This window comes from Ochotona princeps, chromosome 13 (assembly GCF_030435755.1).
Source record: "Ochotona princeps isolate mOchPri1 chromosome 13, mOchPri1.hap1, whole genome shotgun sequence".
Lineage (NCBI taxonomy): Eukaryota > Metazoa > Chordata > Mammalia > Lagomorpha > Ochotonidae > Ochotona > Ochotona princeps.
Genome location: NC_080844.1, coordinates 5,822,789 through 5,843,927, shown reverse-complemented (window position 1 = coordinate 5,843,927; position 21,139 = coordinate 5,822,789). Strand labels below are relative to the sequence as shown.

General features: G+C 48.3%; 2 protein-coding genes across 5 annotated transcripts in view; one reads left to right on the top strand and one right to left on the bottom strand.

The window, feature by feature from the left end:
• MARCHF8 (membrane associated ring-CH-type finger 8) overlaps positions 1-21,139 on the top strand; it is a 103,635-nt gene that overhangs the window by 66,827 nt on the left and 15,669 nt on the right. For 2 of the 4 annotated variants that reach the window (XM_004598652.2, XM_012930780.2), the window contains exon 3: positions 12,258-12,308. The exons of the other annotated variants lie outside the window; for them this stretch is intronic. In XM_004598652.2, coding sequence (XP_004598709.2) covers positions 12,258-12,308 — 51 coding nt within the window. The remainder of the gene's footprint in view (positions 1-12,257; positions 12,309-21,139) is intronic. 4 annotated transcript variants of the gene reach the window in all.
• On the bottom strand, positions 8,099-11,979 carry LOC101524534 (protein JTB-like). Its single transcript, XM_058671236.1, is given in 4 exon segments — positions 8,099-8,389; positions 8,391-8,533; positions 11,694-11,823; positions 11,974-11,979. Coding segments are annotated over 4 exon segments (570 nt in total).

The window sequence follows — 21,139 nt, the reverse complement described above, 5'->3', positions numbered from 1 at the left end:
GGGCTACAACACCTGTGGGCTTCATGTGAACTATATCAGGAAAAAGCCAGCTTGGACTGACTGTTCTGACTGGTGCAAGCAAAAATTAGAGTGGGTGAGGGTTGGGCTTTGCCGCAGAATCAGATGGCAGATGCTGGCACTGGGGGGCTGAATCTGTCAAGTAAAACTCCAGAACCACCTGGAGAGTGCATAAGCCAGGAGTGGGAGTGGCCTAGTAGGGAAATAGTGGGCACCTCCCTCTTGGGTTACCACTCCTACTGGAGAGCATGAAAACTAGGACGGGGGCAGGCATGGCTAGACAGAAAGGCACCCGCCAGTGTGTGTGGGCTGGATAGTAGGTTGGTTGGGTTGAACTAGGCTTCAATGCCCACTGATATATACGAGAGCTAAATGGGATGTGAGACAGACTGGACTCCTGTGTGGTACATAGTGGCATGCATGGGAACTAGGGTAGGGGGCCGGCCTGGTGAGGGTTATGGGGAGTCGCCCCAACTAGGCTTCAGTTCCCTCTGGTTTGTGTGAGGGCCGAGTATGAAGTGGACAGGATCAGGCTGGACTGCAACACCCATCGGTTCATGTGGAAGACAGGGCTGGAAACAGAACTGACCCAGCAATTGAAATGACTAGCATGTGTGTAAGCTGACTGGGGCAATGGACTGTGCTGGACCCTGTACTGGCAAGCACACACAGGAATCAGGTTTGGGATCATCTCAGATGAAATTTCTTTGGCGATCCCTCCAACTGAACTGCTGATCTCAGAACCCCAACCATGAAGAGACTGTGTCAGCCAGTGGACTCTGAATGGATTTCATCGCGATTGGAATGGCGAGATTGGTAGCATTTCAGAACTGTTGAACTCTCAGAACTGCTTGAGCAGGACCCTCGGAGAGTGCCTCACATGGGGGATCTGGGATGGGTGGGAGGCTGGGTGGGGCTTCTCCCTTTGTGTTTCCCCTGACCCCAGATACAGGAAAAAAAAATTATATTAGTGTGGAAACAATGGTATTACCCACTTTTCTGCAGCCCTTAACCCTTTGTACCCTAATCAACTAAGTAAAATTATTAAAAAATTATATATAAGTAAAAAAGGTTTACGTCTACAAATGCTTCTTTTCACTCTCTCCTCTCAGGGTTTGTTTTGTGTATCTGAGATCCCTAATACATCTTCCAGCTGTGTTACACTAGGGCATATTGCAATCATTAAATCTCACCGGTATACTTGGCCTTATTCTGTCAAAAGCCCCTCCATGTTGCTAGCAAAAATCTGCCTGATATCAGTCTAATCACTGCTTTTTTACAGGTCCTTTTTGTGTTTTATGTATCTTTTCATTTAATCCTGTTGTTTCAGGATTTCTTCTCGTTAAAGGTCAGAGTTATAGAAAAGGAGAGGGAGAGGAGGGAGGGAGAGGGGGAGAGAGAGAGAGAGAGAGATCTTCTATCTGCTGATCACGCCCCCAGATGGCTGTAGCTGCCAAGAATGGACCAGGTTGAAGCCAAACGGTCAATCCAAATTCACCACATGGGTGCAGGGGTCCAAGGATTTAGGCCATCTTCTGTTATTCCCCCTAAGGTCATTATAAGGGAGCTGAATAGGAAGTGCAGCAGCTGAAACTTGAACCAGCACCTAACTGGGTTGCTGGCATTGCAGGTGGTGGCTTAATGCCATACACCACTAGGCCAGCCTCAGCTGCTGCTTGTCAATTTGTATCAAAGAGTGTCAATATACAATTGGATTTTGTGTATTTATCCACCATGATAACCTTTCTTTTTGGTTTGTAAATCATTTTTGAGTAATAGTTCAGATTTTAAAAAAAAATTATGCACATTCGTTTTTATCCAGAGAGAGAGAGGTTTCATCCGTCAGTTCACTTCCCAGAAGCCTACAACAACAGACAGGGCTGGGTGACACAGGAAGCCAGGGACCTGGAGCTCCATCCAAAATCTCTCTGGATGGCAGGGTCCGAACACCTGAGCGTTGAACAGAATTTTGTATCTGCTGGTGCCTAGACCCATGTGAGTTACTTTCAGTTCACACATTCCATAATCTGTCTAAATTTTTTAGTTTGTATCCTTTTATTGCTGTTGTCCATCACCCTGTTTCCCTTTGTTTTCTAGAGTGACTTCCTGTCCTTCTATAGATGTGTTTGTCATGACTCCTTTGAAGGCTCCTTGTGCCAAATCCATTATCTGGGCCCTCTCAAGACAGTTTTCTGTTACTTGCTGTTCTTCCTCCTGTGTGTGGAAAGAGTTCTATTTGTACTTGTTTTTGCTCAAAACTAAACATTTGAGATCATAAGTTGCAGCAACTCTGAATGACCCTTCCTCCATCCTCCTCCTCCAAGCACCTGTTACTTGTTGGGTGTGGTGTTTGGGTGGGACAGGAAGTCTGTTCACATGGAGCAGCAGCGGCAGGTACTGCTGCTCAGGGGTTAGGGCCTTGGGCCCAGAGCCTGTCCGGCTGGACTGCTGGACTGCTGTTTTTAGCAGTGCTCTGCGTGTCAGTTTTGGGTCTGTATTACGGTCTCTGTCTCCGTTGGAATCACAGCCAGTTCTTGGTGGTGAATTCCTCTGGTCTCCGCGCTCAGTCCCTGGGGTGGGACATGCTCCTGAGCAGGAGTCCTGTGAATGTGGCTCCTTTTACCCAGAGTGGAGATTTCTTTTAGCCGACAGTGGTTTAGTTCCCTGTTCCTCCCTTGAATGCTTCTGGCTGGTTTGCAGTTTCAACGTTGATCTCACGAAGCCGCTCACTACCCTCGCTTACCTGCACAATGCCATTGTTTTTCCACAACACTTTTGTGTTTGAATTTGCCAGTTTGAGACAATGCCAGTTTCCTTTGGAGAACACTCGGGGAGCCTGCTTCTCCACCTTCACAAAAACAGCAGCTTCTGCCTCAAAGCTGGACGTGAACAGCGGCCTCATGTTTTGGGGTGACACACCTGCATTACGGAGCCGCACACACACCGATTCTGGCTCCCCTCTGGAGTGTGACCTCCTTGCTGTGGGCACACTGGGTCCAGCACATCTGGCCTGCTGCTCTTGGCTCTCGGTGTGCCGTGTACCTGTGATAGAACTGCTTGGCCAGTGGGCACCGTGCGGAGAACGCACCTCCCAGCCGCTTGGGTCTGGGGTGAGTTTCTGTGACTTGGGGGTGGAAGAGTGAGCAATGCTGGAAGCGACTGCTTCTCGGGGGGGGGGTTGGGGGGAGACAATACCGCTCAGTGGCGAGATGGGGAGGAGCCGCACATCCTCGCAGTGTTGAGCTTCTAGCCAGCTCAGGGTGAGGCGGTGGAGGGACAGGGAGGTGGCTCAGCCGGCAGTCTCCTTGTTCTGTGGCTCCGTTGGTTGTGTTTATAGTACATGGTCTCCAGACTGGCTTGATATCTCAGGAATTAAATGTTCCAGCTACTTTTTTCCTGTTAGTTTAGCCTATTTCATTTTTCCTGCCTTTCTATAGGATGTTTGAATTCTTAGAGTTCAATTTATTTTATCTGTGATATTAATGAGCGTGTGTCTTTGGATAGCCTTCTCAGTGTTTGCATAGTAATCTTTTTGTAAAGATTTATTTTATTTTTATCGGAGAGTCAAATATACAAAGATGAAGAGAGATAGGATGATCTTTTGTCCGATGATTCACTCCTCAAACAGCTGCAACAGCTGGAGCCAAGCCAATCCGAAGCCAGGAACCCGGAACCTCCCCAGGGTCTCCCACACGGGCGCAGGTTCCCAAGGCTTTGGGCCGTCCTCAGCTGCTTTCTCAGGCCACAAGAACAGAGCTGGGTGGGAAGTGAGGCTGCTGGGATTAGAACTGGAGCACATATGGGATCCCAGCACTCAAGGCGAGGACTTTAGCCACTAGGCTACTGCACCAGGCCCAGTAAATTTTTTTGAAGGACTTATTTATTTTCATTGGAAAGGTAACTTTACAGAGCAAGGGACAGACAAAGGTTTTCCATTCACTGGTTCACTCCCCAAATGGCTGCAACAGCTGGAGTTGAGCCACTCTCAAGCCAGGAGCCAGGAACTTCCTCTGGGTCTGCCATTTGGGTACAGGATCCCAAGGGTTTGAGCCATCCTCTATTGCTTTCCTAGGCCATAAGTAGGGAGCTGGATGGAAAGTGGAGCAGCTGGGACATGAACTGGAGCCCATGTGGGATGATACTTTCAGAGGAAAGGATTAGCAAATTGAGCTGTTGCATCAGGCCCCTGAATTTTATATAGATCTTGTATGTGTTAATGAACTTTTGGAAGGCAGTGATAATAACATTTTGATGTCCTTTTCTGCTGATTTTAGTGTGTCAGTTTCAGTGGACTGCTCTCTCCAGTGTATATGCTCGTCTGTTTCTACCTCTTTGCATTTCTGGGCTATGGCATTTCTACCACTTGTTTTAAAATACAGTGGTTACCTCTGGTGGCTTTAGAAAGTTAAATACAGGTTTTGCTTGCCAGAATGACTAATAGTCAAACAATTATTTTTGGCATGGACAGACTTTCTTGAAAGTAAATTTTTTACTTCAGAGAAAGCTAGTAACAAATTTTGTTGCCAATGTTAACATTTGAGGTTTCTCAGCAGTAATTTTAATTTTGGAAACCTGTTCATCACTGAGTCTGAATGTTTTCAGTAACAAAACACTTCTGATGATATTGACAGCCATGTTATGACTTTTTTCATATTGCCTGATGAAATATGCCGACATTTGAAAGATTAGTGGAGCAGTGTAGGCCAGTAGTTTCTGCGTGGCTGTGGTATCACATTGTACCAGTCATCAGGAAAGAGATGGACTCAAAGTACAAGCTGACCCAATTGATTTGTAAGAGAGCAGAGCACTCAAAGTTCATTGATGGCATTCAGAGTCCACATTGCAGTCCATCAACAGCTGATGTGTGTGTGTGTGTGTGTGTGTGTGTGGTACACAGAATAGCATTAAAAAAAAAAAGATTAACCGAAACAGTACAATGTAAAGATATTGGAGAGGTCTTCCACTCTCTGGTTCACTTCTCAAATGCCTGCAAAAAGCCAGGCTTGGCGTAGGCCAAAACCAAGATACAGAAATATCACCCAGGCCCCCGATGATTAGCAACAACGCAAATATTTGAGCCATCACCTGCATTTCAGAGCTGTCAAAACCACTTGAGCAGTACCTTGGAGCATGCTCCCCATCAGTGACCCTGGGATGATGTTGGGTGGCTGTCCTTCTTCCCTGGGGACTGATGTGGTTAGGGTGCTGGGATTGGCTTCTTCCCTTCTCTTCCCTCTTGCTCCAGATACAGGAAGAAGAAAAAAAAAAAAAGAAAAAGAAAATTGGAAACAATAGTCTCATCCACTTTCTCCTATCCCTGACCCTTCCCACCCTAGTCAGTGGTCCACAGGGGCACGCGTGCTTCTCAACTAGGTAAACATCATCAAAAAGAAAATTAAAGAAAAAAGCAGAACAAAGAAGGCACCCCTTGGGACACTCATATCCCGCATTGTTTTGTGAAGCACTGGTTCAAGTCCTGGCTCTTCTGCTTCCGAATCAGCTTCCTGCTTATATGTGCATCCCGGGGAGGTAGCAGGTGATGACTCAAAGACTTGGGTTGTTGCTCATCATAGAAGACCTGGGTGGAGTTTCTGTCTCTTGGTTTTGGCCTACGCTAAGCCTGCACGTAATTACTCTGGCTCACGCATGTACCAGTGGATACAGTCAGTTCGTCCAGCCTGGCCCCATCCCTAATCCAGCTCACATGCAGGCCAACGGTGTTGTAGCCTGATCAGCCCTCTGTCTCATTTCTCATGCTCATCAGCAGGAGCAATGGCCCGGCAGGGGAGTCCTTGCTGCTCTCTCTCTTTTTTTTTAATTAATTAATTATTATTAATTCATTAATTACATTGTATTATGTGACACAGTGTTATAGGTACTTGGATTCTCCCCACCCCTCCCCAAACCCTCCCACTATGGTGGATTCCTCCACCTTGTTGCATAACCACAGTTCAAGTTCAGTTGAGATTCCCCCATTGCAAGCATATACCAAACATAGAGTCCAGCACTGGGCTTGCCCCACAACTGGTCTTGTCCCACTCCCTCGGGTCTCACATGTGCTGATGGGTGCTGCAGCCCAGCCTGGCATAACCTGCCTCACATCAGCATTTACTGATGGATGCTGTAGCCTGGCTTGCCCCCAGTCCCAGCTCATGCTGGCAGGTACTGTGGCCCAGCCCAGCCAGACTGCCCCAGATCCTGTCGCTGATGTGAACTGGCTGATGTTGTGACCCATCCTGGCCTGTCCTGCGTCCTGTTCTGGTTCTCACATCTTGCCTGTGGGTGTTATGGGCTGGCACAGCCTGGCCCACCCCCAGACCTGACCCACCTGTATGCTGATAGGTACTGTAATCTGGCCTAGTCTGGGCTGTTCCTAGTCTTGGTTCTTGGGCTCACCTGCAGGGTCTGCATTCTGTCAGAGGGGTTCCCCAAGCTCCTCTGTCAGGCACACCCCAGTCCCAGTCCACACGCATCCCAGAATTCACTGCAACCATGTCCAGCCTAGTTATCTGCTCCCATTCTGGCAGTCACACTCACCAGTAGGAAGCATTTCCTTAGCTCCCTGGCTAGGTCTGCTCCCAGCCACAGATCTTGTGCGTGCTGGTGGCTATTCTCTCCTATCATGGCATAGCCTGTCCCCCTTATTGGCCTTTGCCATCAGATGCTGCAGCCTGGTCTGGCCTAGCCAACCCCCAGTCCCAACTCTTGCTGGTACGTGCTGTAGCCTAGCCCTGAGCAGCCTGGCCCCATCCCTGGCTTTCACGCAAGCTGGTCGGTGTAATAGCCTAGCCCAGCATAGCCAATACTCCATCCTTTCTCCCGTACATGCCAGGGTGCTAGTGTTTGGCCCAGCCCTGCCTGTCCGCCTGCCCCCCCTTCTCCTTGAATTCACTTCTGACAAGTGGAACAGCCTTGCCTGGCCTGACCAATACCCAGCACTGACTCAGTGCTCACCAGCAGGAGCTACAGCCCACCAGGAGAGTTCCTCATGCTCCCCTGCCACGTCCACTCCCAGACCCAGATTTCACATGTACCACAGCAGGTGCTAGGTCCTTACATGGTACTAGGCTCTCTCTGTCTTGTCCTTTATGGGGGCTGGTGGATGTTGTGGCCTGGCCTGCCCCACACCCCCCCGCACCTGTGAGCACATGGGTTCCTCAGCCCAATCTTCTGGATGGGCGGCGTGCTGATCTGGAGCCTTGCCTGCTCACCTGGGGTCTTAGAACCAGTCCTCCAGTATATGTACCTGCCAGGGACTCGAGCATGTTAATGAGTCCAAGGGCCCACAGCCTAGTCCACCAGCAAACCAGGCCAGCACACCAGCCTGGGGGCCCTAACACCTGTCCTCCTCCCACCTGCCTGGGACCCAAACCTGAGGGTGAGTTCCCAGACCTGCTCTGCTCCACTGGCCCCCGGCCCTAGTCCCCAGGCCCCCTGAGGCCCCGTCTATGCGCTGCTGCAGCGGAAGGATGGCGCCTAGGCCCCAAGCGGTGTCTTAACCACTGCACCAGATGCAGATGCCTTCAGTTTTGTGTTAAGTCACCGCGCCTGGTCAGAGTCTCAGGGAAACACCTACACGAAGTTGTGCTGTTGGATTCTGTGCATAGAATTCCCAGACTTGCTCAGGCATCACAGTCCTCCCGATAATCCTTGGCTTCCACTTTCGGGGCTTGTCTGGCAGTGTTCTGCCACAAGCTGCATTTTATTGGAAGTGCACAGGGCTTTTGAGAAACATTAACAGCACCGATTAGATGAATTGTGTAATGTCCTGTGTTCTTCAGCAGAGCTTTTTGTTTTGTTTAAATCTGTGTGGTTTGGTAACTTCTTACATTAACATAACTTTGCTTTCTCACACCCTGCCACTGACTGAATCTTCCCCAATCTATTTCCTCATTGGTTTTTTTGTGTTAACTCAATAGTTTATCCTACATGCTTTTTATTCTGCCCCTTAATGATCCAGAAAAGGAAAATAGGGGTGGGGTCATCATGACAATATTCCAAAGATGTAAGGATACAGATCAGTCCACTCTACTTTGTCTGGAAAAAGGTCTATAAGAGCATGATACAAGGTGGAGTGCAGTCATATGGACTCGATTTGCTTCCGGACCTTCTCTGGAGCCTTTGTGTCCAGTTGTTGCTGATGAGCACTGACCAGGCAAGCCAAGGCCAAGGCAACACCCAGGGCAGCCCCTTCCAACTCCCAGGGCAAGTGTGGTTGTTGCCTCAGAGCAGAGCGGCAGCTTATCAGCTCATTCCTTTTGGATGAGCTGCGTGTGACCTTCCCCACGTACTCTGTGGACCCACACTCTGGGATCGTTTCAGTCTGAAATGTAGAACAAGAGGTACACTCTTTGACCAGCACAAATTCTCCCTACCAGTCAACAGGGCAAGTTCGAGGTGCTCACTGACAGCTTGTCCCCCGGCACAGAAGCCTCTGCTTGGCAGAGCTTTAAAGTGCCAGGCCAGAGAAACCAACGCAGGTAGCGGCCCTTGTCGGCAGGGAGTGGTGGGGATGCTGTGTGTATGCACAGCACACACCCCTGCATGCCACCAGTGGGCATGGGTGCTCAGGGTCTACCCTGACCATGTTGCCCTGTGGAGGATTCTGGGGTGCATGGTACAGTTCTCCCAGGCCTCACTGGATGTGAGACAAGAGAGGTCCAGGGAGAGTGTGCCCCCTGTGTCTTCCCCAAGGAAGGAGGGTGCGGTGGGCTTTTTTGCCCAGAACTCCAAGGAGCTGGCACCACTGCCCGGTGGCTGTGTTACAGAGCTTGTGAAATGGCCTGCCAGGGTTTCTGTTGCTTGGGCACTGAGGCTTCGTTTGGCCTTGGCCTGAAGCTCCTCTCGCCTTGGTGTAGCTGTCTAGCTGTTGACACTGATACTGGCTAAGTGCCTTGTTCTTGTTTAGACATATGCCAGCCTGGCCATAGGACAGAGCAGTGGTGTCAGCCACCCCGCCTCCAGCTCCCTGCTGCTTTTAGAGTCCTCTCAGAATGCTGTTTCAAAGTGGTTCTGAGATAGTACCATTCTTGGCCCAGTGCTGGGAGTTGGAGTGTTCTTGTCCATGCTGCGTGTCTGACAAAGCTGTTTACGTGTCGTAGCTGTGCGGTAAAGATAAAGAAGTGTGGCTTGAATGAATTGATTGCCTTGAATGAGTCATTGGATTTACTTTTTGGAAAATAACTCTGTGGTCATCCTGAACTTCTTTTTTTTTTAAGGATTTATTTATTATTTTTATTGAAAAGGTGGATATACCAAGAGGAGGAGATACAGAGAGGAAGATCTTCCATCCGATGGTTCATTCCCCAAGTGGCCACAACAGCCGGTGCTGAGCCGATCTGAAACCAGGAGCCAGTAACTTCCTCCAGGTCTCCCACGTGGGTTTAGGGTCCCAAGGCTTTGGGCCGTCCTCGACTGCTTTCCCAGGCCACAAGCACGGAGCTGGGTGGGAAGTAGAGCTGCCAGGATTAGAACCGGCACCCATCTGGGATCCCAGCGCATTCAAGGCGAGAACTTTAATTGCTGCGCTATCCTGCCGGGCCCCCATCCTGAACATCTTATGAAGTCCTTTTTGAAATGTCCAAGTGGACATTTATAAAATTACAGCAGTGTTTTGACGTCTTGGAGATGACCTGTTGGAGCTCAGTTAAGATCTCTTCATACAGTGGAGAAGCAGCTGAGTACCCAGCCTGCATGGCACAGTGGATGTCTTGAAAGTGTTGCTTTCTCTTGCCAGTGCCTCAGCCTGGCCCCAGAGATTGCCAGATGCTGCACAGCTGGCCAGTCTCCTGAGGCGGCGGCCGACGTGACAGTGATTGCACTTGGTCTTGGTGCTTATTGCCAAAGGCATGTGGTATCTTGCTCTTGATGTCATGGACTGGAGTGTAGCAGTAAGTCATGAGAAGGTAAAGCGTCAAGTTAGAAGTCATAGCGCATCCTCTGTTTATCCATCATGTATTTGTGGGTCACGAGTGAATCTGAGATGGTTAGACTTAGAGGTTGATCTGTCTTGCCTGTGTGTGTGTGTGTGTGTGTGAGAGAGAGAGAGAGAGAGAGAGAGGGAGAGAGAGAGAGAGAGAGAATGGCATGGCTGAATGAAGTTCCTGATCAGACCTGGGTTGTGGTCATGTCTTACCAAACTTTCTGATTTTGTTTAACATCGCACCGAGGTCAGGCACTTCTGTTTTTATTCAGAATGGTGAAGTAAAACTGTAATAAAACATTCAAAGAATTGTGCAAGCACATTGCTGTAAAGGCAAGAAGGCATCATTGCCTGGGCCGGCGTGCTGGCTGTCAGGCTGCTTGAGAGATGTGGCCGTGTTCAATAGCGTTTTAGGGTAGGAGGTGTTCCAAGAGCCTGCTGTGCTGGCCCGAAGGGATCTGCCCTCTGATGGCTGGCAGGGGTGTGGGCCGACTCTGGAGGGCTGGCTCCCTGTGAGAAGAGGCTGGATGAAGTGGAGCCAGCGCTTCACCAGAGGGTCTCTAAGTGATCCACTCTTGCTTCTGTACTTGCGATCCATCAGTGGAGTGCCTCCACCAACCAGGTCTCAGCCTTCGCCACAGCTAACTGTGGCACGTGAACCGAAGTGAGAGTAGACTTCTTTAAAGGTACAAATAAGGGGTTGACAGTCGGCCCTGCTGGGCACATGTGCAACCTGCTCGGCTCCTGGTTTCAGCTTCTGGCTCGTGCAGCTCTGGGAGGCAGCGGGTGATGTGTCACGCTGGTGGGTTCCAGGCGCTGGCCCGACCCTGGCTGTTGCAGACATCAGGGGAGCGCTCCGTGGCCGAGAGGTCTATCCTGCTGTCTGCTGTCTCTTGTGTTTCTTTGCCTTTCAGAAAAATAAAAGGAAAAAAAAGGGAGGGCTAATACAGTCTTTCTTTTGGTTATAGTTGGTTGTAGTTTTTACTTGTTTGGGTTTTTAGATCCAGAATGAGTGGATTCAGAAGGAATTGCTTATTTTTAAGAACCAGATTTATCCTTGGAATACTTTTTTTTTTTTTTTAAGAGCTGAGTTGCAAAGAGAGAAGGAAAAACAGAGCTCCTCCATCTGCCAGTTCAGCCCCCAAACGGCTATAACAACCAGAGCTGGGCTGGTTCAAAGCCAGGAGCCAGAAACTTCTGGGTCTGCCATGTGGATACAGGGCCACAAGCACTTGACCGACCATTCCTCTGCTGCTTTCCCAGACACGTAGGCAGGGAGCTGGATTGGCAGTTGAGCAACTGATACATGAATTGGTGCCCATATGGGATGCCAGCACCACAGCAGAGGGTTAGCCTGTTATGCTATGTTGTTGGCCCTGCAACGCTCACTTTCTAAATCCTCAGTGTGGAAGGTCATTGTATGTGTTTGCCAGGGCTCCCCTACTGAGGTTCAACAGGCTGGGCGGCCTCCCCGCAGAGCCTGGAGGCTGGAGTCCTAAGGTGCCGGCAGGCCTGGTTCCCTCTGTGCGGATCCTCATCTCTGCCGGTGCTGCCAGATCAACGTCCTCCCTGCTGACCTTGTTCAAGCTTAATGGTCTCTTCAGAAGACCCACGCTTTCAACTCAGCCACGTTCGGAGATGCTGAGGTTAGAACCTGAGCATGAGCCTGGCAAAAACGGAGACCTAATCTAGTCCGTGACAAGAGGCCAACATGTAGGGACAAAGCGCAGGTGGGACCAAGTGAAAAGAGCACCTGTAGGAGAGATGGAGATGGGGCTGAAGGACACTGACGGGGGTTTGGGTCTAAGACTGTAACTGACCATGGAGGGATTGGAGAGGGAGGAGCCCAGCGTGACGCCCAGGTTTCTCTGCTCCAGAAGGTTCTGGTGAGGGGGACAGTTGGGTACAGCCTCAAAGCCTGAGTGGGATCAGCTGTCTGTCCACTTCCCCCATGCTGTGGTGTGGACTGTGTGTGTCATGCATGTGGCTTCCTGCCCCGGGACCTTCGGTTGAGTGCATCTTGAAGACCCTACCGCCATGTTAGTTCTTTAGAATGCTCTTGTTCTTGTCTTGATAATTTGTTGATAAGTTATCTCAGGTTGAAAGGTCTCTCTGGTAGCAATTCGTATTTTAATTCATTTTGGGCCATTTATCCAGTAGCAGCCGCCTGGCTACATACATCCAGAACACAGCAAGTTGTGCTCAGCAAGTTTCTGTTTCTGGGAATAACTTGTCAATAGGATTGTTACACTCCATCGTTTCTCTGGTCTATTTTAATCAGAGCTTGAAACCTCATACCTGTTTGTTTTACTTGCAGAATGAGAAGACTTTGGGACATTCCATGAGTCATTCAAGCAACATTTCTAAGGTAGAGAACTACTGCGATGCCATCCATGAGCACATTGGTGTTTTGCTGTTCTTAGACAATTTGTACAGTTATATGCATTTCCCTTACAGATCAAAGGGGGAATGGGAGACTGTGTCATTAGGAAGCGTTTTTAAATTGTACATTGTGTAGTGAAAAAGATACTGTATGTATTCATTGGGTGATGATCAGATAAGTAGAATTTCCATGTCCTTAAACATCTAAGGAACTTTTAAAATTAGGATGTGACAAGCATGTGTATTAAGGATGTTTGAGTTGGTGGTTGGGTAAGTATGTGCAGTGGGTGCCTTTCAAGTCAGGATAACTGTTCCCTTCTTCTTGCTGTTGGTTTACATTGGGTGCCTTCGAGCTTCTCTCTTCTGGAAGTAGGTTGTTGTGAACTGTAGCCACCCTGCTGTGCTTGGAGCAGTTCAGCTTCCCCCTCCTGTCTGGTTTGGCGTCCGGCATGTGGCCTGCCTCCATTTCCTCCCTACTCCCGCACCTCTAGTCATCACCATGCTACATTCACGTCGATTTTTTAAAATCTTCCATGTGAGAAAGAGCCTATGGTAAATTCCTTTCTGACTGACTTCACTTAACATGATATCCTCCCGTGGCATCTGGTTTAGTAAGCTGCAAAGGATAGGATTCTTTCGACGGCTGAATAATATTCTGTCGTTTATGCACACTGCACTGTCTGTCCACTCGTCCACTGATGGACATCGAGATTGTTTCCTTGTGAGCCTGGCAGTGCAGGCACCTCTTTGCTGCGCTGGTTTCATTTCCTTTGCGTGGATGCTCGAGGGGGATAGTTGGGTCATACAGCAGTTGGGTTTGTAGTTTCTGAGGAACCTCTGTGCTGCTCTTCATGGTGGCTGCCCACATTTACATCACTTTTGACAGTGTTCATCTTCTTCCTTTTTAAAAAGATTTATGTAACTTGAAAGTTAAAGATACGGGGTGAAGGGGAGACAGAGACAGATTTTCCAAATGGCTGCACTAGCCAGGGCTGGACCAGTCGGAAGCCAGGAGTCAGGAGTTTGTTCTGGATCTCCAGTGTGTGCAGGGGCCTAAGCACTTGCGCCATCCTCTGCTGATTTCCCAAGCCATTAGCAGGGAGCTGGATTGGAAGTGAAGCAGCCAGGACATGAGCCAACACTGTGGGTGGAAGATCCATCTGCCGCACAGGGGCCTCAACAACGTTGCAGTAACAGTCTTTCTGACTGGAGTAAGTATATCCCACTGTAGTTTTGATTTGCTTTTCTGTAGGACTAGTGATGTTGGGCATGTTTTTGCAAACTTCTTGGTCATTTGAAATTGTTCTTTTGTAAAATGTTTGTATCATTTGTCTGTCTTTAAATTGAATTTTTTTTGATTACTGTGTTTGTTCCTTCTAATCCCCAATTATCAGTGCCTAGGTGAAAGTTGGCCAAAATTTTCTCCCACACTGTGGGTTATATTTTTATTCTGCTAGTTGGTTCTTTTGCTGTGCTGAAGCTTCTTAGCAGTTTCATTTGTCTGTTACTACTTTCACTGCCTCTGTTTTGGGGTCTTATCCCCCCTAATGTATTGCCCACACCAATATCTTGAAGTGACTGCCCTTCATTTTCCTAATATCATCATTGTTTTTTTTTTAAAGATTTATTCATTTTATTACAGCCAGATATACACAGAGGAGGAGAGACAGAGAGGAAGATCTTCCGTCCGATGATTCACTCCCTAAGTGAGCTGAAATGGGCCTATGTGCGCCGATCCGAAGCCGGGAACCTGGAACCTCCTCCGGGTCTCCCATGCGGGTGCAGTGTCCCAATGCATTGGGCCGTCCTCAACTGCTTTCCCAGGCCACAAAAGGGAGCTGGATGGGAAGTGGAGCTGCCGGGATTAGAACCGGCGGCCGTATGGGATCCTGGGGCTTTCAAGGCGAGGACTTCAGCCGCTAGGCCACGCCGCTGGGCCCTGTATCATCATTGTTAAACTTAGGTCTTTGATCGGTTTTCAGTGTGCGGGATAGAAGTGGGTGACGCAGCTCCAGTGTTGCGCACGGGCAGGGGGCGGGGTGAGGCATGTCCTGCTGGCACAGCACCCTGTCCTGAGGAGGCCGCCGCCGTTGTTCTGCTGTGTGTTTTTGTCACTGAACCTGAAACTCTTGCTAGATTTCTGTAACCCGTTCCTGTGCCCACGCAGGACGTGTGGCATTTAATGTTTTCCTTGTGAGGCCACCTTGAGTGTCTAACAGGAGAGCAGGAGACTTGTGGGGAAATGCCATCTCTTGTAGTCAGTTTTCACCAGAGTGTTGACTCAATTAGGACTGCATTTGGCAGAAAATAATGAAACGCCAACTGTGGTGATGTAAATACTTGTGGCTTTACAGAGTTTAGATAGTGAGATATCTGAAGGTGGGGTGCAGGACTAACTTACTTGTTCTGTCTTTGCTGTCTGTGCTGCCTTCTCGCTACCTGGCCATCCTCCATCATGGTGCATGTCTCAGTGGGAGCTGAGCTGCCTGGCACCTTGGTTGTGGCTTTTAATAGGAACGGGGTAGGCCATCAGTTGATAGGGGCCCTTTTGGGCAGGAAGCCCCACCCAGCTTCCCGAGTTTTGCCTGCGCCTCTTTTTGCTGGAACTGGCTCACAGGCCACCTCCAGCTGGAAGGCAGATAGGAAAAGGAAAGGCCTGAGATACCAGTCACGGCAGCTGCCACGCCTGCATGTGGCCAGCTGTTTGCATGTGGCCACATCAGCTCAGACATGGGCTCGACTTGTGGGTCGTGTAAGTTCCCATGTTTGGTGTGTGGCCAGTGTGGCAGAGTTCCTGGCAGGACCCTGACGTACACAGTGGGACACAACCTGTCCTGTCTCAGGGCTTCCTTGATATGCCAAAATGGATAGTAAGTTATTTACCATTTAAATTTATTAACAGCACGAATGTTTTCATTAAATCATCTTTTAACCTAATCTGGTAGATCCTCTGTGACATTAAATGACCTTTTCTTGGATGTATTTGTGATCTGGTCCTGTTCTTCCACTTGATTTTGTATAAAAGGAAGGCTACAGAGTGCGAAGCATGGCCTTGCAGGGCAGCCACAGCTCCTGTCTCTGAGTCACAAATAAATAAGAATTACCTAGCTTTTTTCGATTGAGTTTCCTTCAAGAGCTAATGAAGGAAGCATATTGAAGCATTTCTATGTATTTTTTTTTTTTTTTTTAGAACACAGATTTGTTTTCTCACAGTTGTAGAGGCAAAAGTCTGAAATCTGGGGGGGTCTCTCTGGAGCCTGCAGAGGAAGGCTGGCTGGCCTGCTTTAAACCCCAGCGTTGTTGGCTGTGGCAGCAGCAGTGCTGTCTCTGCCTCTGTCTGTCTGAGCCTGATTTGCGGTTATCTGTCACTGAGCCTGGCTGTCCTAGCTGTCCTTCTTGCTTCAAAAACACCTCTGTTCCATGAACGCAGGGCTGTGACTTGTTTACCCTGACCTGTCATTGCCAAGGCCAGAGGGCGACCCTGGAGGTTCCTGGTGCATGCTAAGCCAGTGATTGCAGGGTGTGCCCAACACCTGAATACACTTCATACCTTTCTCTTGCCCTGTCATCAAGCTGATTCCAGCCCTGCTGGCCAAGGCCTTCTCAGATCCCAGACACTTCCAAGCCTCTACCTACTTTCTGGCCTCCTCCACAGTCCTTGCGCCGGAGCCACGACATGAATTCTGGTGCTTGTTGTTGATCTTAGAATAAGGTCAAGGTCCAGCCCCATACCTTGGCCTGAGTCTACAGGGACCCCACATGGACCACTTGAAGCCTTGCCCAGTGCAGTGTCTCTTGGTTACCATAATCAGATGAGTGGTCAAACAGGCTAGCCTGCTTCCTGCCCACCTGTGGACATGCGGTTCCCTCCAGTGGAGAGGCGTCCTCACTACCACTCCTGTTCACCGGAATGGCCAGTTCCTCACTTTGGTTTCTTCTAAGGCTCTGCTTCCTTAGAGGTGCTCTCCCTCCACTTCTTGAATCTACATCACATCACTCAATGTAGTACGATCTTTGCTCCCTCTGTATCATGCTCCATTTGTAATGATACTGGTACCCTGTCTAGAACCACTTGTCTTTGGGCATAGCAGGTTTGTCCTGCTCTGTTGACTGAGTGCTTTGGCGCCACCTGGTGGAGGACTTAATTACGGGCCAGCGGAGCATCCTGGAGCCATCTTCCCCAGGTCCCCCACCCACAGACCCCTCTGTGCCACTCTGCATAATCATTTTTTGAAGGACCAGCTCAAAATAGATCACTGCATAGTATCTGAAATCACGTGTTTGGTTAGTTTTAGAACACAAAATGTAGTTACTTAAAACTATAATACACTCCTTGGTTTGTTACTTAAGCATATGTATTGTTCCTGGTCCTTTATGAGGTAGAGCCAGACATAGGGGGTGCCTTTAGGAGACTGTGTGGTAGAGAGAGGAGAGGAATAGAGGCTGGACCATCTTATCTACTGTCATTCCTGGGAGCCTCTGCCTACTAAGGAACTGCCACTGCAGGTGCTGGGGGTGGGGAGCAGCAAGGCACTGAGCAGAGCCTCGGAGTAGACCCCGGAGAGCAGAAGGAGCTACCTGTCCACTAGCACTGTGTGCTTGCACCACCGCCCCTCCACCTGCATGTGAGCCTAGCAGGCCCAGTGCAGCATTTGTGAGCATGACACACATTCATTGCCTGTCCAGCCCTGGACCCGCTGCCAGATGTTGTGCTGTGAATACTGAAGCAGACAGTACTGGTCTGTGTGTGGGCCTCGGATGGAGCCAGAACCTGGAAAAGGATCAGCAGGGGCTGAGATGGAGAATTGCAGGAGGCCCCAGTTGAAAGGAAGGCAGACTGTTAACGGCAGGAAGGAGTCGGCCAGGGTGGGGCTGACCCACAGTGGACAGATAGTTGGAAATGTCAGTACTTGAGGTGGCCAGAGAAGGCCAGCTCTAGTCACCGGAATGACAGCTTCACGGTGCTCAGCTCTTGGTGCCGGTACACTTTGAGCTTATGTTGCCAGCCGTCGTTGGCCTGGAATCTTCCAGAGACAGGTTGGAATTCAAGCTCATTCTATCCTGCCATAATTTCTTTCCTTTTTTGAGAGACAGGGAGAAAGAAAGTACTCCAGCGGTTCTGTACCCACTGTGTCCCTTCGCTGGGGCTGGAAGCCAACAGCTTAAACCAGATCTTGTACAGGGGTGAGGAGCCCAAGTACTCAAGCCACTGCCACCGCCCCTCAGCACTCACTGGCAGGCAGCTGGAGTTCTGGGCTGCAGTGCTACTATTGAACCTGGGTGCTTCAGTGGGACATGGTATGTTACTGTATGCCTGCCCCTTGCTAGTGTCCAGACACCAGGACCATCCTAGGCAAGGTTGATCCCAGAGGCTTGTCTTTCTATAATGTGGGGCCTGGCTTGTGGCATACAAAGGGCAGCACACAGACATGGTGCTGTTTGACCCAAGGAAAGCCGGAAGTTCAGCAGTGGGAATAGGCTTTTACCAGGTGGTGGAGTTTTTTGAGCCACTTTATGATGGGCAGCATTTGCCCCAGGGAGAAGGCCCTGGAAGCTTGGTGGAGAGTGCCCTCTGCCAAGTCCTCTAGGTTCTTGCCATCACCAAAGGCTAGCAGCCTGCAGGCCATGTTTGGAACTCTACTTGTTTCTGCAGGTGCCATGAGTGTGGTGCATGTCTGGGAGTCAAGTGTTCTCTGGTGGCAGTCAGACTGGGCGTGCTAATGAACAGATGGAGTTACTGCTGTGCTTTTGTTCGACTTGTGGTTCCCAGGGCGTCTGAGCACTGGCTACCCTAGACCTCTTGGCTCTTTTCCAGTGTTGTGGCTACCTGGAACAGTTGGGTCAGATTCAACCTGGAAAGGGAGACTGGCTGACCCACTTAGGCGTAAAAAGGGACAGACCACATGAGGTTGTCTGGGGAAGTGGTTGGTTTCTCCATTCCAGAGGCCAGAGGAGACAGCTCAAGTTCCTCAGCCTTAGACTTCTTGGAAGGTGGAGCATGTGTGTCTGTATTTGTGCCAGAGTCCAGCACATTGACTCTCCTGTGACAGAAATAGGGCAGTGAGGGGAGATCCAAGATGGCTGATTATGGATGACTGTGAAGAAAGCTTAGGGACAGGATCCAGATGAGCAGGGAGCTGGAAGAAAACTGCCAGACGAGGTGTCTGAAGCTCCTACAGTTCACCGGAGGGAGACAGGTGCCATGAAGGCAAGGAAGAGTTATGGTAGGTGCACAGGATTGCAGCTGGCAACTGACAGCCTGGGAGGGCAAATGCTGACTGCAAACAGGGATGCAGAAAAAGCTGGGTGAGTCGTGGACCTATACAGGGAGATAACCAGCGTGAATCTCAGTCACCCCCCAGAGTGGCACGGATGCTGAGTCACAGGGAGGAAGTACAGTTGTCGGATGCACGGCAACCCGGGTTAACACACAACACCCCAAGACTCAGTTGCAGCCTTACTAGATCTACATTGGCCCATGAGCACCATCTGCTGCCTGAGGGTGGCAGGTCAAAGAAACCCCTTCCACCCTCCAAGCAGGGACACAGTGAGTCTCCTTGTGTGCTACCAGCCTCTCAGACTACACACAGGTGTATCAGAAAATACTAGAAAACCATCAGAGGCAGAAAGCACGCAATTTGACAGCCATAAGACAGCCCACAGATCTGAAAAATCATGGGGAAATGTAGAAAAATAGGGAACACTACATACCAGGGGCCAGTGCTTCCCTCAAAAATGAACAGAAGACCACCTCAATCCTAAAGCTGCAGGATGAAGATATGGAGGAGCTCCCAGACAGGGAATACAGAAAATCACCATGAAACTTTTCAGACACAATGAAAAATGTTGGGAAGAACTTAAGGAATTAAAGAATAACATCATCACAAAGATAAAACAGGTCCAAACTGAAATACTAGGGCTAAGGAAAACAATAGAGAGCTTAAACAATGGAATAAATGCTGCAGAAGAAGGAGTATCAGAAGTGGACGATAACCAAGAGGAGAGCACACAACTAATTAGGCATCTGGAAGAAAATCTGAATAAAGCAAAAAAAAAAAAAATAAAAATCTCTCCAAGAAATGAATTATATAAAAAAAAATCAAATATTAGGATCACAGGAATTCTTGAAGGAGTGGAAAGAGAAGGAGAGTTGCAGGAGGTATTCAATGAAATTATAAAAGAGAACTTCCCAAATACTGGGAACATAAGGGAAAGTCAAATACAGGAGCGGTAGAGAACACCAAATGGGTTAGATCCGAAAGGACCCTCATCCAGACACATTGTGGTCAAGCTTCCCTCAACTGAACATAAAGAAAGAATATTGAACCAAACATGAGAAAAGGAGCAGATAACACTCAAAGGAAAATCAATCAGAATCACTGCTGACTTCTCAGAAGAGACCCTCAAACAAGAGAATGGAGTAGCATTTTCCAGATTCCAAAACAGAAAAGCTGTCAATCTGGGATAATATATCCAGTAAAGCTCTCATTTGTATTTGAACATGAAATAAAATATTTTCATAGTAAAGAGAAGTTGGAAGAATATGCCAAAACTAAGCAAGCCCTGGAAACGCTGCTCAGAAATGTGAAGTCAGAAAGAAAGGAAGCTAATCACAATCAACAATGGCAAAGGGGAAGATTCCCCCCCCAAAAAAAAAACCATAAAAGAATCCGAAGTTCACAGACCACCACACACACACACACACACACACACGACAGGACTAAATCACCACCTCTCAGTAATAACTCTGAATACAAGTGGCCTAAATTCAACAGTGAAAAGACATAGATTAACAGAGTGGATCAAAAAGCAGTACTCATCTATTGGTTGCCTACAAGAGACACATCCAGTCAATAAATATTCAAGGAAATTGTTAGTGAAAGGCCAATGGAAAAGAAAAAAGAGCTGGAGTAGCCATTTTAATATCAGGTGATTTAGACCTCACCATGAAAATATTGAAAGAGATAAAGAGGGACACTACATAATGATTAAGGAAGTCATATGCCAAGAAGAAATAGCCGTAGTAAATGTATATGCACCAAATATAAGAGCACCCAACTATATGAAACAATTATTAATGAACCTAAGTGGAGACATTGATGATAATACAATAGTAATGGGAAACCTTAATATTCCATTAACATAGACAGATCGATGAGACAAACTCAGCAAAGAGGCAACAGATCACATACAGACAATAGAACAAATGGACTTAATATACACATACAGAACCTTCTATCCTATGGACACTGAATACACATTCTTTTCAGCTGTTCATTGGAACCTGCTCCAGGATCAATCAAGTGATAGGTCACAAAAAAAGCCTTACCAACTTTTAAAAAATTGAAATCAAAAATTGAAATCTCAGACCACCAGGGGGGTAAACTAGAGATCCACAGATCCAAACACCCTAGGAAATTTTTAAACTCTTGGAAGATGAACAACATGCTACTAAACAAACAATGGGTCAGAGAAAAAAATTAAAGAAGAAATTAAAAAAGTATGTGAAGACACAAACACAACCTACTAAAACTTGTGGGATACTGCGAAGACATTGTTAAGAGGTAAATTCATCGCAGTTGGCACCTGCATTAGGAAACAAGAAACACACCAGGTAAATTATCTAAGTATATACCTGAAGGAACTAGAAAAAACAAAGCAAAAAAAATCCCAAGAACAAAAGAAAAAAAGAAATAATCAAAATAAAAGAAGTAAACCAAGTAGAGACCAAAAGGACAATACAAAAAATCAATGAATCGAAAAGTTGGTTATTTGAGAAAATAAACATAATAGACACCCCACTGGATCAACTGACAC